This window comes from Anomalospiza imberbis, chromosome 9 (assembly GCF_031753505.1).
Source record: "Anomalospiza imberbis isolate Cuckoo-Finch-1a 21T00152 chromosome 9, ASM3175350v1, whole genome shotgun sequence".
Lineage (NCBI taxonomy): Eukaryota > Metazoa > Chordata > Aves > Passeriformes > Viduidae > Anomalospiza > Anomalospiza imberbis.
The window spans coordinates 7944240-7962024 of record NC_089689.1 but is presented as its reverse complement, the minus strand read 5'-3'; the positions used below and the strand labels follow the sequence as shown (position 1 = coordinate 7962024).

General features: G+C 40.5%; 1 protein-coding gene across 12 annotated transcripts in view; it reads left to right on the top strand.

Moving 5' to 3' along the window:
- RC3H1 (ring finger and CCCH-type domains 1) overlaps positions 1–17785 on the top strand; it is a 62582-nt gene that overhangs the window by 35375 nt on the left and 9422 nt on the right. For 7 of the 12 annotated variants that reach the window (XM_068199535.1, XM_068199545.1, XM_068199542.1 and 4 more), the window contains exons 6-17: positions 78–278; positions 1430–1562; positions 3086–3204; positions 4710–4822; positions 7439–7720; positions 8046–8263; positions 9529–9905; positions 10928–11059; positions 11623–11793; positions 14580–14790; positions 16208–16298; positions 16414–16549. In XM_068199535.1, the coding sequence (XP_068055636.1) occupies positions 78–278; positions 1430–1562; positions 3086–3204; positions 4710–4822; positions 7439–7720; positions 8046–8263; positions 9529–9905; positions 10928–11059; positions 11623–11793; positions 14580–14790; positions 16208–16298; positions 16414–16549 (2184 nt within the window). The remainder of the gene's footprint in view (positions 1–77; positions 279–1429; positions 1563–3085; positions 3205–4709; positions 4823–7438; positions 7721–8045; positions 8264–9528; positions 9906–10927; positions 11060–11622; positions 11794–14579; positions 14791–16207; positions 16299–16413; positions 16550–17785) is intronic. The other 5 variants (XM_068199544.1, XM_068199543.1, XM_068199540.1 and 2 more) reach the window with 2 other exon arrangements.

Sequence of the window (17785 nt, the reverse complement as noted above, 5' to 3'; positions counted from 1 at the left end):
GACGTCACTTGCCTTGGACTTCACGTAATCTTGGGCTTATCCTGCTTAATTGTATTTGGTTCATTTCTCCTTGCTAGGTGACCAAGCGAGATGAGGATTCCTCCCTGATGCAACTGAAGGAGGAGTTTCGGACTTACGAAGCTCTGAGAAGGGAACACGATTCCCAGATAGTTCAAATAGCTATGGAAGCGGGTTTGCGCATTGCACCAGACCAGTGGTCCTCGCTGTTGTATGGAGACCAGTCTCACAAATCCCACATGCAGAGTATCATTGACAAGGTAAAGCCACCTAGAATCAGCCCAGTCCAGCTTGTTTGCAACTGTAGTAGATTTAAATGTTTGTAACATTGAACTTAGAAACTGTGCCCACGTGGACTTGCCCATTAATCATTTGTCCCGTTATTTCAAAACCCGTTATGTCCTAAATAATTAGAATAAAATTTGTAACCTACTGAATCTTGTTTCCTCTGCCATCCTGACATTTTTGCTACTTTACTTATTTCTGCAGATGGAGACTCACAAAGTTTAGCTAAATAATTGAGGGGTGACCTTTATGAGCAGCTGATAAGTGCCAATGTATTGACAGAGGCTAATGGTCCATGTTTCTGGGCAGGAAGTTAGTGCATAAGTTGGAAAAAATATGAGTCCCCATGTCTGTGTCTGAAGTAGGACAGAGAGGTGAAAGCACATTTTGTAAATAAAATACCTGAACTCTGGAAATGCCTAGATCACTCTATGTTCAGAAGCAACATAGGATAAATCCCCCCTTTTAGATTAGGGGATGCTTTTTTAAGTGCCTAAATTAGGTGGGAAGAGCTGACCCTTGTTGAATGGTTATGAAAGCTGTGAAACAACTGCTTTGGCTGCTGTGCAAGGGGATTAGCTTCAAGATAGCTTCTGCTGTGTATTTATGCCTTTGCCCACCTTTAGAAATGTCCTGCTGAACATCTCCTGAAGGATCTAGGTAGAATTAAGTTTTAAATACTGGAATTGTGTGATGTTAGGAAATGGAACATTGCAAGCTAACTTTTCCTTCAGCCGTCTTGTTCTTTATTTTCTGCTTGCTGTACTCAGTTTAAAGTGGGCTGCAAACCTGTTGGTTTGGGGATTGGAGATATTAGACTCTCCAGAAATCTAAATTAAATGGTTTCCAATATGGCCCATTTTTTTCTTGGATGGCAGCACAACACAAAAGAAATGGGTTTTATTGCTAGAAATAACAGCCTTTATTTTGTCTATTTATAAGTGTAATTTAATGCAATGTCAAAGAACTGTGCACTCTTAATAGAAAGGGTTCACTGGAATGGGTTTCTGTGAAAGATGTCTGTCTCCAATTTTGGGAGACAGTTCCTATGAGCCTGTGGAGCAGCCTTCAGAAACCATGAGGATTGCCATGCCTGTAGAAAGTTAATGATGAAAATTTTTTCAAGTTGCAGACCCCGGCCTCGTTTGCACAGAGTGTTCAGGAATTAACTATTGCTCTTCAGAGGACTGGAGATCCAGCTAACTTGAATCGTCTTAGACCTCACCTAGAGCTCCTAGCAAATATTGATCCCAGTCCAGGTAAATCTGGTGTTTTTATGAAAACCTTTAAGTTTAGCAAAATGAGCTTAACACTGTTCAAGGATTGAAAGCTGATCATCAAGTGTAAGGAAACGTCCTCCTTACTCATCAACTAAAGAGTTTTGGATTCCAAAGTAGAATTTTGATAGATTGAATAGAGAGAAGCTGGGCAAAAATCAGTCTAGACAAGAATGGTTTGTTACCCTACAGAATTCAGTATTTTTCTTGTTCATAGGTAATTCTGCAAAACTAGGAAAGAGTCTGGCAAGTAGAAGATAGTTGGAAAGAATTTAACTGAGAAATAGAACTTAAGCTGTTGACAGAGGAGAGAAAGATAGAAATTGTTGAAAAAGTCAGCAGTGCTGTAAGGATGGACTACCTGAGGGAGAAGGGAAGGAACAGCAAAGTCCTGTGGCTGAAGTTTTATTTTATACCTGCTAGAATTTGTAAAATCAATATTACACATCAAAATAGTAAAAAGATATAAGCTACAGTTTCAGGAGATGAAAAATTGTACTTCATATTTGTTGAAACAAACAGAAGATAAACTTTCTTTCCAATGAGGACCAGTTGTGCTTCACAACTGATGAAGGAGATACAGTGCTTTCTTCCCAAATCTTTCATACTGAAACAAACTGGGGACAAACCTGTGTACTGCAAATTGGTTTGCAAAAAACTGATGGGGGAGGTGGCATCACTAATAGCCTCCCTTGATTCTGGTAGCCAAGTCTGGTCTTTGTGGTTTTTTCTGTACTGTTGAGTTGCCTAAAGAACAGCAGGAAAGCATGTTGAAGTACTTCTGGAAGAATCTAGTCCCTGTGAGTGGAATATAATGTCATTAATTCTGCTGCAGATCTTGAAAGGCTCTTTGAGGTACTGTGCTTTGCAGCAGAGTGTGCAGGCACACAGTGGGAGTGTCAGCTGCTGGAACAGATTCAAAAACTTTGAAAAAGTAAATCGGCTAAAAAGAAAAGGTGCTCCTATAAAATTGAGACTACAATTTATTTGCAGTGTTTTAAATGGTGGTCTGATTCATAGATTTGCCTTGTGATGTTTTTTCCACATGAGAGGCATTAATTTCTGTTGCTGTTCTACATCTGTGCCTGTGTAATCAGGCCAGTGATGACTGTATTTGTATGGAATGATTTTACCTCCAGGAGTCTGAGTGTAAAGAGGGATTTAGAACCTGATGTTTTTCTTAATGAGAAGAGTTTGTACAATGCCTTTCCTCTGGAGTTCTTCTGAGATGAGAAAGTTCTTGAAAAAAGAAATAATTTTACATGCTAATAATGGTGTTACCGGCTCATTTGGTATTTTGTGCATTCAGTCTTAAGTTTATAGATACCTCTATTCTGTAAGAGCTAAATGTCCCAAAATTAAGATGCTGAATGCTTTTTATCTACTGATGAAAATTTTTTTATCAACTTGGCTAGTCAAGTTTCTGATGTGGGATTTAGTACCTGGTTTTAGAAAATCTTTCTGATTTTTCTTTTTTTGTTTGGTGTTTGCTGTCCATGCAACAGATGCTCCACCCCCAACGTGGGAACAGCTGGAAAATGGACTAGTTGCTGTGAGGACTGTGGTTCATGGCTTAGTTGATTATATCCAGAATCACAGCAAAAAAGGAACAGATCAACAACAGGTAAAAGCTAAATCATTTGGGAAATATGTACCCCTAAGTTTTATTGGCTGTATCCTATAGTAGAGGTTTACTGATGTCATCTGGAAAGATTTGGTTTAGCAAGAAGCTAATTGAAAACATCACTGCAAGTCATATTTATCAAAATAGAAACAAGAAAGGAAGAAATGCGAAACAACACATATTTACCTCCAAAACCTGTTAAATTTATTTTCACAGCTCACTAAGATGGAAGAACAGTCTACAGGCTTAGGGAAATGAATAACAACCTTTCTGAGTAGAGGGTGGGGAAGGGATGCTGGGTTCTGCTTTGATTTGTGGGAATTTTCTTGGTTTTGTCTTAATATGGCATATTTCAGCCAGCTGCTCTCTGTTAATGAAGTCATCCTTATACCTGTGCTGAGTGGTCTGTCAAGCTTGAAGATTTAAGAACAGTTCATATGAAGGTGCAATCCAAGTTCCTGAAACAATTTTTTTGTTTCAGCAATGACAAAATAACTGTATATTAACTTATCTCATAGTTACCTTATCACAAATCCCTTTGATGTCACTTTATTGTGTAGCTCAGTTGATATAAATACTGCTGAAGTACAGAGCTGCCTGTCCCAGTCCTACTCCTCTGTCACTTTGGCATTCATCCTCTTGGAGAGCTGGTTTGGGGAGCTCAGCTAGTAAAAAGATTATCTCTGTTTCACCTTTTTGCATTAGTTGGGGTGGATAATGAGCACTGTCACCAGCAAAAGGAAAAACAGTAGAAATGCCTAAGTGAGAATCTGGGAGGGGAAAAAGTTTTTGTTGTGGAGAGCCTGTGGTACATGGTGTGCTGCTTGGAAGGGAGCCCGGTGCCTCATGAGTAGGAGAGGGATGTCTCTGAGTCTGGGTCAAGTTGGACTACCTGGCAACAGTGGCCAGTAAAAGGCTGTGTGGTTTATGTTCACTCTGCCTGGATCTTCTCGCTGCAGTAGAAGGCAAAAAACCCCGAAACAAACCAAACCAAACAAACAAACAAACCCTCCCAAAACAAAACCAAAAACAAACAAAAAAAATCCCCAACATTTTGCAGGTGACTTCTGACAAATATACACCTTTTGGCTTCTCAGAAAGCACGTGGACTTTTACAGACCTTTCCCTTGGTGGAAACTATTGGTAGGGTCTATCTGATTATTGGTAATTTTTTCATCCTGTATCAGTTTTGTCCACTTAACTGTGTCCTAAAATGTACAGCTGTGTTCCATTCAAGCTCTCCAGTAAGGAGCTTGAATAAAAATGTTCAGTAGAAAACTGAGAGTGACTTAGTTGTCAAAACACCTACTCTTGAATCTGTTGGTTCTGTTGAAGAACCAAACACAAGCGCTTCAGGTTTATTTCATGTCAGGTTTTCCAGAAACACTTAAATTTGAGGAATTATCAACAGTCAAACATCAGGCCTTTGATAAGATGATAAATTCAGCTTGGTTAAGTGCACTTTCATGTTCAGGTGTCTCACCTGGTTTCTTTAACCTTGTCAGCCCCCTCAGCACAGCAAGTACAAGACATACATGTGCCGAGACATGAAGCAGAGAGGAGGGTGTCCCCGGGGGGCCAGCTGCACCTTCGCACACTCACAGGAGGAGCTGGAAAAGTAAGTGTACTTCTACTAGTAGCAAGCAGCCCAGTCTTTGCTTCATCTTGTCTATGAGAGTTATTTCTTATATTTAGGAATGAGGGGGAAAGGAGGTATAACCTGGCTGTTAAACTTGTAAAAAGTAATGTGAAAGACTTGTAACAGTCATCTCTTAGGTTTTGGAGCTACTTGTTCTTCATATAGCAGGATATTTGCTTTGTTCATCAGTAATGCAGCTCTGAAAGTTTGATGTTACGCAAGTGTTATCCAAAGTTTTTGGAGGTGGGCTGTTTTCCATGCTTCTTAAGTGTGACTAAACATGCTGTGTGATGGCATTCACAGTGGCTGTTGTTTGGGGTACTTCTCCTCTTCCCTTTTCATTCAGGTAAGTTGCTGGCAGTTTTCCAAATGTAAGGAATGTGTTGCTAGCTCTCCAAAGAGCTAAAAACAATTCAAGATTTTTTCCTGCAACAATTCTTTATGCAATCTGTCAAAAAGTTTCATGCAGGTACCTTCAATTGGTTACATCTATTGTTGTAGAGTTAAAAAATGATGGTCATATCAAATCTGAAGTCTAGATCCATTGCAGGTTTAGGAGGGCTACCAGTTATGCAAGAGCAAGATGCTGTTGTTCTGCAGGTTGTTTTAATTTTTTTAAAGTAAAATGGAATATTTAGGAGCTAAAAGAAATAAATACAATGCATTTTATTTAGTATATTAGCTTGCTACTTGCTTTTTGGGATACAATAATTCAAAGTAAAGGTGCTTTTAAATGAGAAGAATACTGCAAAGGCTCGGAATTGGCATGCAGTGTTTCTTTTCCATTTTGTAATCTGAAATTCAAAGCATTAATGTCAGTTCATGGCCTGTATAGCCAGCATGCAGTGCACAGACAAAACACAAAGAAAGAAGAGCAGAGCATGTGATGTTAGAATGACAAAGACAGTTATTCATATGAACAAGGAATAGGACTTCAGTACTGGTGTGCTGCAGAAACAGTTGAAGAATTTTTTGCCTTCTGTCATCATGCTAATGAAATGGAGATTGGTAGTGCTGCTTTGGGATGGTTTTGTTAACCTCTCTTGGATGGTGGGTCAGTGTTACACCTCTGAGCCAGCTGTATGTATAAAGGACTGTTTGTCAGCTTTGCAGGGGGGGAGAGGCCTGTTGTAGCCAGACTGACTTGATAGTAATGTTGTCCTGGACTGAAGAGAATATTTGTTCAGTTTCTGTGGGTGGTTGGGGAACTTGGGAGTTCTGGTTGTTCCTTGTACCTTTTATCTTTGCTTAATTCCTTTAAGTAGCTATTGTGTTAGCACTCCTCCTTTTAAAAATGCTTAGTGTGACTAATATGCATTGCTGTTTGCTGTGTGACTCCTCTGTCTCTCTATATAGCTTTAAGTTTGGAGGAAGGTTATGGGGAAATGTGTGGTAATGCTTTGGATAGCTTAATCTAAACTTGCTTAAACAGCAGCTTATTCCCCTCTTGACAAGGGACAAAGACCCTGTGTGCTTAGACAAGCACTGAAATTTTTTAAAATTAATTTGTGTCCTGCACATGTGGAGACTGCAACAACATCTTAAAAAAAAACCAAAAAAAACAGTCCCAGCAATAAAACCCCTTTTTACCTCTGTTGTGTTGCTGTTAATGCACGGGGACAACTACAAAGATTATCTAAAGATTGAGTAATAACTGCAACCTTTTTCTGCAGTAATTTGTATACCTTCCTAGTCTGGGTTCCCATCTCACTCTGACTGTTATTTATGATATAAAAGTTTTGGTTTCAACCCTCCTGAAGAAATATTATTTGTTTCTTGTTCAGTGAGAACACTCAGGTCTGCAAATATGCTCTCACACTTGCATTTTGGGATCTGAACTAATGGCAGGGTATTTAGTGGAGGACCTTCAACTCTGAAATTTGTTCTCCAGTACCATTGGCCTACTGGTTTCTGTGGAACTTTGGTTAAAATGCCTGTATTTATTCAGGCTTTAGTCAGAAGCACTTAGATTTTTGGAATTATTGCGTGTTCATCGAGTTTTTATCTCTGCAATCACTTAATCAAACAACAGAAATGGTGTAAGCTGCATATTGATATAGTAACATAAATCTTAAACTGTGCTTTAAAATGTATCAATCACATGGTAGTAAACACTTGGCTTATTATTGGACAAATAGAGCAAAAGGGTATAACTTGATATTTTTCACTTAAATTTTCTGCTGTTAGTTTCTTCTCTGAATAAAACAGGCTTGAACAGTCTGTGATTCTTATTCTGAAGCTTGTTTTACTGTATTTTATGTGATAATAGTACTTTATGTGATGCTTGGTTTTGGTTTTCTTCTCTTGAGATGCATATGTGTAAAGGAAGTAGGATTTGTAAATTTGCTGTGTGACGTTTACCTGTGAATTCTTGATGTACCTGTCATTGGAAGCCCATCCTTGTTCTGATTGAAACTCCTGTTAATAGATCAACTGTCAGGAAAGTTGTATTCTAAGAAGTATTTTCATATGCCTCTTGAAGAACTTGAATAAAAGGAAGCTTTCAGCAGAATCCATGTTTGAAAAATCTTGACAGTACACCTCCTTTTACTTTTTTTTGTTTCAATTTTTGATATGTGTTTTTTCTTTCTGAAGATTCCGTAAAATGAACAAGCGTCTCGTTCCCAGAAGACCCCTTAGTGCCTCCCTGGGCCAGCTGAATGAGGTGGGCCTGCCTTCAGGAGCTATCCTCTCAGAGGAAGGGGGAGTGGACTTGCCCAATAGGAAAACTTCTGCTCTGCCAAATGGAATTGTGTCAACAGGCAGCACAGTGACACAACTGATTTCTCGAGGGACTGACTCCGGTTACGAAAGTGCCCTGAAGCCGGGGAAGATGGACCATCTGAGTAGCAGTGCCCCTGGATCCCCTCCTGACTTGTACGGGTCTTCCTACCTGTTGTTCAAATTGTTGTGTGTGTAAATGTGGAGTAGAAAAGAAGTAAACCGGTTCTTTAAAGAAGAAACAGAACTGGGGATGTGGTTCTTCTTGTGTTTGGTTGGGGTTTTTTTTAGTGATTATATAGTACACTGGAAAGCTAAAGCTAGAACTCTTAAATTGTGTTAATTCCCTGTTAGCTTATATTTTAATTGGAGAAGATGATAGAAGCCTTCAGAAGGTGGAGTCTAGACATATAACAGTGTGTTAGAGTACAGTGTGCTATACCAGGCCTTAATGAGCAGTGCCATCTTTCCATTTCTTTAGGCTGGAATCTGTTCCCAAGAGCTCTATTTCTGCCTTGCCAGTGAACCCTCATCCTGTGCCTGCTCGGGTGCCAGCAGATCTGCCCTCGGTGTCTGTCACCAAGCAGTTGCAGATGGTACCACGAGGGTCTCAGCTGTACAGTGCACAACAAGCAGATATGTTTTACCAAGACCCCAGAGGGGCTGCCCCATCGTTTGAGCCAGCGCCCTACCAACAAGGTAAGATTGACACCGAGCTCTTTCATCCTCATGCTGATTTTAGTCTTTCTTCCCACTCTGGTTTTTAAGCCCTTTAATTAAAGTTTTCTTACAAATGACATGGATGAAATACACTAATATGGTGATGTCATAATAAAATGGAAATTGACAGGATTTTATGCCTTGACTGAGGAGTTCAATGCAAGTGAAAACAATACCTGTATCTGTCCAAGCGTTGCAAGTCCTTCTGTCTTCAGTTCTTCCTAGCTGGCCTGGATGAGGGATCCAGTATGGTAAACCTTCATTCAGTTTGACTCAGGGAAAATGGAAATAAAGTGCATGTGATGACTAGAGATAAATGAAATTATAGACGGGAGTTCACAAAAAAAGAAAACATCATAAGAAAGGAGCCAAGAGAAAAAAAACTTAACTACAAAGAGAGCACGTGGAGAAAGATAATATTGATGGGGATTAAAAAGAGAAGATATGGCTATCTGTATGAAAACGGAGAATGATTCTTAGGCGATGTAAGGTCGCAGAGAGAAATGAGATAGAGTGAAGTTAATATGAAAGAAAAATAAGCAATGAAAGACCAAAGGAAGTTAAAAGCAGAAAAAGCTCTAGAAAGAAAAGCAAAATGGGGGAAACCATTTCTGAGAAAATTGCAGAGCATTTTGAAGAAAAACTGCTTACATTTGGTCATTGTGTGCCAGTGAACATCTGAGTTGTCCAAAAAATTTTATGTCATGCACGTATTCATACTTTAAAATTATCCAGAGATCCCGGATAGAATAATAAAATCTTCAGGTAACCAAGCAATGTGATATTACAAGTCTTTTGTGATTTACAGTTCTGAAATGTCTTTCTCCTGTTCAAGACATAGAAAAAATCTCTAGATGACTTTAAATCCTGATAATCCAAATTCCTTTACCCAGACAGTGGCTCTGATATGTTGAGATAAATTGAATTTAGTTGCATGGATGAAAATGTACAGACCAATCTTCAGTTTACTTTTTAGGTCTTACCTAGCTGAAAGCATTTGTAGCATTCTGCAGCGACATTTTGATGATTTATTTCTATTTTGGTGCTGCCAGGGCACCTGTGGTGGGCTCAGTCTCACCAGCTGTTCTTCAGCTACTCTAACATTGACACTGTACTGGTATCTTAGGTAATGATGCTATGTCACTTGAGCTTTGGATCAACTTTTGCTTCTTCAGGGTTTTCTGGACAGTTGTGGTAATCACTTTCTGTATCTTGTGTTTTTTCCGCCCCTTGCCTTGCTTCAGGAGTGTACTATCCCACTCAGTCCATGTCTCGCTTTGTCCGACCTCCTCCATCAGCACCGGAGCCGGGTACGCCGTACCTGGAGCACTACGGGCCGTACCTGCCGGAGCGAGTGGTGAGCCCGCAGTACCCGCAGCCGCAGGGGTACCCGACCCTGGCACAGCCCGTGTACCCGCCACACTACGACGGCCGCCGCGTGTACCCCCCCGTGCAGCCCTACCAGCGGGAGGACGTGGTGCGGGGCAGCCCGGTGCCCATCGACATCCCACAGGCGGCTGTGCCCCTCTACGTACCTGAGTCCAGAGACAGATACCAGCAAACAGAGGCTTACTGCCCAGTGGCTCCACATCTTGGTCAGATCAGACCTTCGTGCCACAGGGTATGGGTTCTGCACTGTGTTTTTGTAGTTGTTTTGAGGGAGAAACTATAAACTGCTTGAGGAATTGTATGTTTTTGTACTAAGGGGGTGGCCTTTGCTAAAGTCTCAATTTTAGGAAGCTGATCAAAAACTAGAAGGTAATTTAATTACTGGTCAACTCTGCAGTTGAAATGATGTTAATATGTAAAAGTAGGCTGCTTTAATGCTCAAAATAGAAAAGCATTGTAATTCACTTTGGAAATCTCCTCTCTGACTTTTCCAGCAAAGATTAGGCTGGAGAGGGCTACTCAAGTGCAGAGTAAATACAGTGTGTGGAAATGTCACATGTGCATTCTTGTACTGCCCACCTCTGACTGACCCACTCTGTACCTCAGTAATAAACATTAAACAAACCTGCCTTGATAAGAGAATTAAAAATTCTGCTCTTCTGAATTTTTTCTAGTTAGATAGTTAACTGCAGGGTCTTCCTGCTGTAAGTTTACAAATTTGTTTTGATAACTCACCAGCTGGAATTGAGTTCTGTAGAATAGTTGGACTTAGGTCACTCAGATTAAAGGCTCTGAATCCTATTGCTGAGTACAGGAAGTGTTTTTAACATAAGTTACAGATTTATCAGTTTGAGTGTACCATGTTTAATTCTATTGCAAAGTGAATAATAAATGCAACTAGTGACCTGTAGAATTCTATCAATTTACCCTACATGACTGTAATGGGAACTTGCCATGCTGAACATGTGCCAGCAGGAACTTTGCCAAGTTGTAACACATTGCATGTTTGTGGGGTGTCTTGACCTAACCCTGGCCAGTGTAGGAACATCTATGTCCTATATGAAAGTTAACAGGTAGAGTTTAACAAAGTGATCATTACTTGTTACTTTAATGATTCTGTGTATCCTCTGTATTTCTCTTTCCTTGCAGTATATAGCTGCCTTATTTTGTTCAGGTAAACACCACTTAGAAAATTATTCATTTTGTACTTTAATGCTTCAGGAGCTCTGAAATATTTTCCTGTCTTCATTTCAGCCTCATCCCAGCCTGGATGAACTTCACCGACGAAGGAAAGAGATAATGGCTCAGCTGGAAGAGAGGAAGGTGATTTCTCCACCTCCTTTTGCACCATCACCAACCTTGCCTCATCCTTTTCACTCAGAGGAGGTAAGCGTATTTTGACGAAACATGAGATACTGGCATGTTTAGAAAATACTTGGGCCTTTACGTGCTGGTAGGTGTAGGCAACAAGAAAATCAGAACAATACAGCACTGGCAAGTGTTGGGGAACGTAGATGTAGTGCCTAGGTGAGAAGCCCTTGTAGTACAGTCTCCAGTATTTCAGCTGGCTGTTGATCTACCACTGGTCCTAAGCTCTGCTTTCGGTGCAGCCAAGAAAATTAATTTAGAGCCATTACTAATTGAAGTAATCGCTCTTCACAGTTACTAGACTTTACTCCCGACATGTTTAGAATGAAGTAGCAGCTTGATAGAGATTTATTTTTTTAACCAGTGTTAAAATATCACCTTGAAACTGGCCAAGTGAATAGTCAGCACTGGGAGCATAGCCAGGAGCTCAGAATTTCACACACCTCACGCCTTCTCTGGCCCAATTCCAGAGGGTGATGTATCTGATAAAAATAATCCTGGTGATATTTCTCAAATTCACTACTGTTGAAGTGAACAGGGATGGCTGTGAAACTGCTTCTTCCCTTCACTTACAGAACCAGATTTTTGTTTTTGTACAGTACTTGGATGAAGACCTGAAGGTAGCTGGGAAATACAAAGGAAATGACTACAGCCAGTACTCTCCCTGGTCCTGTGACACCATCGGCTCCTACATTGGAACCAAAGATGCAAAACCCAAAGATGTTGTGGCAGCAAGGAGTGTGGAGATGGCGGTACGCAGGGATAAGGGGAAAACAGAAGAAGAGTGGATATGTCTGTGGGGTGGGAAGGACTTTCATTTGCTTTCCACAATGATCACAGTGTTTTAATTTAAGCTCAGAAGTGCATTGCAGTCACAGAAAGCACTTGCAGGTGTGTGAAGCACTTCGTTTGTAAAGTTACGAACAGTCCTACCCTTGTGTAGCTGGTACAAAATTCTGCATTTAGTTGCAGGATAACCACTCTGCTCTGAAACCATAAATAGCAAGAATATTGTGCAAGGATTATTCTTTGCACTTACTTGAAATGCAAAAATTATTCTGTCCTGGCAGCTTGTTAATTAGGCATGTCCATCTGTTGCTGCCTGTACTTCTTTCTGTCAGAGAAAGATGGTGTAACTTAACTTTGGGCAATTAATTCCTTTTAAGGTGGCTGTTAATGCTATTAAGGGTGTTACTAGTTTTTACTTGAAGGACTGTGATTTTTTGGCCACAAGAGTACCCAAAACTTGCATGAAGTTTTTGAGAAAAGCACAGTCTAAACTTTGCACTAGGCTGTTTCTTCTTGAAAGCAATTTCTAGCTCTATGCTACACTTATTCAGCCCTTCACTGAACTTTGGGAGGTGGGCTGTGATCTTGTTTTGTGCTGCTCCATTTTTGCTAGGTCAGTGTTGCAAAATGCAGGGGCTGCTTGGGTGTTACTGTTGGGAGTCATGAATAGAGAAGAAAAAAGAGTCCTACATATCACCACTATTCAGTTTCTTCCTAACACTCAGGCATCACTCAACGTGAGGAGTAGGCTGGTAGCCCATGCACATGGCAAGTCATTCAAGCTCTTCAAGAGAAAAAGACTGTTTAGCCTGAGGAACTATTTTACAGAGATTCATCTATTCTCCTTCACCCCCCCACCCCCCCGCAGAAGGATCTATTGACTTATTTTTGTATTGTTGGAGTCATGGTGACCTTTCTTTGGCCAGTAAGAGGTGGAGGGGAACATCTCTAATCAGAATTCATTCTTCTGTGGTCAGATGCTCACCTGTTGCAACCACTTAATTAAATCAAGATTTTTTTTGGTTCAACTTCTCCTAAAAAAGGCTCCCTTTTCCCCCTCTTCCCCATTGTAATTAAATTTGTCTTTTTTCTGTCTGCTGAATTGCTTTCCTCTTAAAGCCAGTGTTGGAAATGGACCCAAAAAGGAGGCTTTCTCCTGAAAAAATCAGAGCAAAAATTGCATTTCATCTGCAGCTTGGGCCTTTTTACCTGTCCTCTTGCTCTCAGTCCTACCCAGTGTGGTTGCCTGGAGTTACGACACTGCCACGTTTGACCTGGGGAAGTACTGAGATTACTTGGAATCGGCTTATTGCTGTCTAAGTGGCAGCATCTAGGAGTGATAAACAGCTCTTGGCTTTCATCCCTTCTGCTAGAAAACTGTGTAAAAACCTGCAGTTCAATTACAAGAAGTAATAAGGTTCTGGAGAAGTAACCTCCTTTTTCAAGGCTAAACAAAGTATTCTTCTGCCCCAGAGCTAATTTTCAGATAAGCAAAATCTCTGGGATCTCTGCTGCTTTTCAGTTTTTGTCTCCTCACAGGAAAAAATTATCAATAGACCTTTAAGGAATTAATTATTCAGTGATTTTTTTTTTTTTAATCATTCATAAGAGATTCCTTTTTTTAAGGACAGGAGTAGTATCATCTGAGTGCATAATACTGAATATTCTGCAGATGATATGCAGCTTTACTGAGTAAATAGAAGTATATTAAAATTGGTACTAGCATCCTATGGCCTCGAGATGAAAATATATTTTTTTCCAGAATTCCAAAGTATATTTTCCCTAATGTTTCGGTTTCCAAGTATTACATTTCTTGAGTTTAGCTTCCAACTTAGTTGTTGCTGCCATTTTCACCCCTTTATTCCTGCCTCAGATATGTTAACTGTTTTTAGCAATCCTTATCCCCACTGAAAGCTTGCAGAGTTTTATTTTATTATTGGACTATACCAAAGATTATAGCCTTTAGACAATTTTCTTGGTGTAGTGGTCCCACTTACTTTGCTCTTTTTGTTCTACTGTGCACAGTTTTACTTCTTTAGCAAAGCCTTAACTTGATTTTGGCAATTCTTACCATGTTACATTTTCTGGAAGTCAACAGATAGCTTTCTTATTTAACTCAGCTCTTGGAGGAGAGAGTGAACAGCTTCTCATTTCATATGCTGACCCATTAAGGTGCTTGAGTCTGAAACTCAGTTAGAAACCAGGATGTTCCAAACAGTACTGCTGCTTAATGAAAAATGCCTGGAAAGATATACTAGACCTGTCCAAGTAAGTGTGGTACTGAAAACTTCCCATTCTGAGTCATTTGCAGGCTGTTAAGTTATACAATTCTTAGCACTGCGCTTCAGAGAAATTTCTTTTTGATTCTAGAAGGAATGTGTATTCCTCAGAGATGCCCACTGATCTCTTCTTTGAGTTTATATGAGGGGGAGGTTTTTTCCACCTTCTCTTCCCATTAGACTTGTTCTGTCATAGTTGCCAATTGCTGCTGCTCTCTTCTGGATTTGATCACAATTAATTTTGCAAGTTTTTCACTGTGGTATGGTAATGGTCATCTTAAGGTAGGCCATTAAGGAGACATCCCCTCTGACAATGGAGCTAGAAACTGAAGATAGGAAAACTAGTTGAAAAGTGAAGGGAATAGAGAATACAAAAGAAACTAACTGTACTTACCAAATTGTTGTGAAAGGAATGTGATCCTGTTACTTTTGGAATGAGTTTTGGAGTGCCTTTTCCATGTCTTGTCCAGAATGTGGATAGTAAAACCATGCGTGAGCAGCGACTGGACATGCAGCGACGAGCGGCCGAGACGGGGGACGATGACCTCATTCCATTTGGAGACCGACCAACTGTGTCGAGATTTGGGGCCATCTCTCGTACTTCCAAAGCCATGTACCAGAACTCTGGGCCCATGCAGGCCATGGCGGTTCAGGGAGCTGCCGCCAAATCCATCATTTCAGGTATGATCTGTGCTCTTGGGTTTTGCTGGCTGTTGCTATTTTCTTTACTGCTCTAGTGTTGTACAGGTTGAAGACAAGCCCTGTAAACTTGTATCTTGTCTTAGAAATATGGTGTGTGTTAATGACACTTAAAATAACTTCAGGTGGAGTTATACTGGGAAGACTGAATTCAGAACAAGTTTGCCACAGCTTTCTGAGATCACTTGGTCTGGACAAGAGGAGACTGAGGGCAGACCCCATAGCAGTCTACAGCTTCTTCCTGAGGGGATGCAGAAGAACAGGCCCTGATTTCTCTCTAGTGACCAGTGAAAGGACTGGAGCTGTGTCAGGGGAGGGTTAGGTTGGATATCAGGAAAAGTTTCTTCCCTCAGAGGGTGGTGGGGCACTGAACAGGGAATAGTCACAGCCCCAGGACTGCCAGAGATCCAGAAGTGTTTGGACAGTACTCTCGGGTACAGGGTGGGGTTGTTGGGGTGTTTGTGGAGGGCCAGGAGTTGGACTCCGTGGTCCTTACATGTCTCTTCCAACTTGGGATGTTCAATGATTCCATGACATGTTTGTGCATACATAGTGTATTTGTTAGTGATTTGTTACTGCTGTCTGGAAGAAGTTACTTTGTTCTGCCAGTCCCTCGGATATGAAGCTTATTTTAAATCTGTAGCAGCAGAATCCAGAAGCTTGGCACTTTCCCAAATAAATAATGCAAAACCACCTTGATGAAGGATTGTACTGCTGCTCTCCTGCTTTATGGGTAGCTGGTGCTGCAAGCTTAATGCAGCCATTGTCTCATGTACTGTTAGGCAGAGTAAAAAAGTAGGAGTAGTTCATTTCCAACACATCTATTTTCTAATCACGTGTATATTATGGCCTTCTGTCTTACTCCAAAAGATTGTCTCCTTCTTGAGGTGCACTGAATAACCTTAAAATATTTAATTATTATATTCCCCCAAACTTGCTTCTAGCTTTTTCAGGCAGTAATTTTTTAGACTTTATTACAGGTAGAACTCTGACTTCCCTGAAAACTTACCTTGATAACTACAGTTTAAAGATTATGTCAGAATTATCAATGAACTCCTGAGTCTTTTAGGAGCTTCAGTAGTAAAAATAACTGTAATCATCATGTCTGTAGGTTTTGTTCTGTGTTTGCTCATCTGCCTGAGTATCTGAAGTCCTTCACAATCTTGGACTCTGGAAGGCTGTCACAGACTGTTAGACATACAGGAAGAGTCATGCATTAGGCATGTGAGACCGGTCACAGAGAGTATTTCTGTGTTCATTTAATCAGAAGAAATGTTCAACTTCTCATCATTAGAGGGCTGGCTTTTCTTCTTCTTCTCTGTCTAGTTCTGTGTTGGTTGAATGACTGAAAGGGTGATTTTGTAGTAATGCAACGTGGTTTTCTTCTGTTCCCTGGTAGACTACAGTCCTTATGAAACCCACGGTGGCTGGGGAGGCTCTCCATATTCTCCTCACCAAAATATACCTTCTCAGGGACGTTTCAATGACAGGTAGGATTGCTTTATTTTTTCTTTGCCTTCTTCTAAATTTTCTTTTATCTATTTTTTTCTGTGCCAGTTGAGTAAAGATATTTTTTTGAAATCTCCTTATTTTCCAATCCCAAAGGGAGAGGCTGTCCATGTCAGATGTGGCTGGTCACGGGAAGCAGTTGCCCTCAGCTGAACGAGAGCAGCAGCTGCGCATGGAACTGCAGCAAGTTGACCATCAGATCAGCCAGCAGACCCAAATGCGGGGACTGGAGGTTGGTACCAGCATTTGGAGCAGCACTGGGGGGAGGTGTGGAGAGAGATGACTCTGGGAAAGCTTTTCAGGGGCTGACCTTTGAAGTGATACTCAGTAACAATACGTAATCCTGTGATGCCAGGCATCAGGGCTGTGGTGCAAGTTCCAGCCTTTCTGCCTAGCAGCAGAAACTTCCCTGCACTCCACATGCACATCAACACCGTATTTGAATCTGCAGTCTGTACTCAGTCTTGTTTGCTGTCATTCTCCTTCTCACTCCCCCTCTGTTCAGCTCTACTCAGAGGCAAACTTGGGGTGTCGGAGCCTCTTCTGGACTTTATTGCTGTTGGAAATGTCTGATTTTATGTACAGGAAGCCATGAGCTTCACCTGTTTCATGTTTAGCTTTGTGTTTGTACCTGTTTCTTCCTAAATAGCACAAACCACAAGAGTCAAAAAAGTAAATATGTAATATATTTAGCTTGAAAAATTAAGGCTTAATATTTTATGGCTCTTCACTTAGAAGAAAGGTAGTTGTAGCTTAAGGAAAGATGAGTGTGTGTTTGTAAAAGAATTAATAAGCTGAAATATTTTGATTTTGTGAGACAGGAGTAATGTCAAGCCATAATGAATGGATAATTTTAGACAGCCTTAGTTACTTCTTTCCTCTTAGGAAAAACCAGTAAATATCTACCAGAAAACTGTTCTAGGTACCTCAGCAACTATTTGTGTTAACATTTGCCCAGAAGAAATTGCTGTAAGTAGTGGATATCAGCTTCTGCTGAAGCTATCGTTAGTTAAAAACACATGTGACAGAGGAGGGTTATTGCAGATCAGTTTCAGAGCTCACAATTAAGTCACAGCAGTAGGTGCAGTAATATGCATTTGTTAGTTACTTAAAACATAGCTTATGTTCTTGTGCTCTTGTTTGGGAATGAGAGGAGAAAATGTTTTCAATCTTGCATGTCTGCATTTGCCATAATACAAGAGTACTGGAAAGTTGCAAAACCTGTAAGTGGCCTTCTCCTGCTCATCATTGTGATTGTGTCAGTGTTAATTCCTCCAGAGTAGAATGTTGAGCCTTGATTTTGCCATAATGAATTTTGCAGAATTAGTTATTTTGATTAAGAACAGCTTTCATGTTTAAAGAACATGTTTCATGTTTAAAGCTGCATGTAGATATTGGAAATCAAGGAGTCTTCATTGGTTTACCTATTACAAGGTTGCAGCAATCAATTCAGCCAGAGCATAAAGAG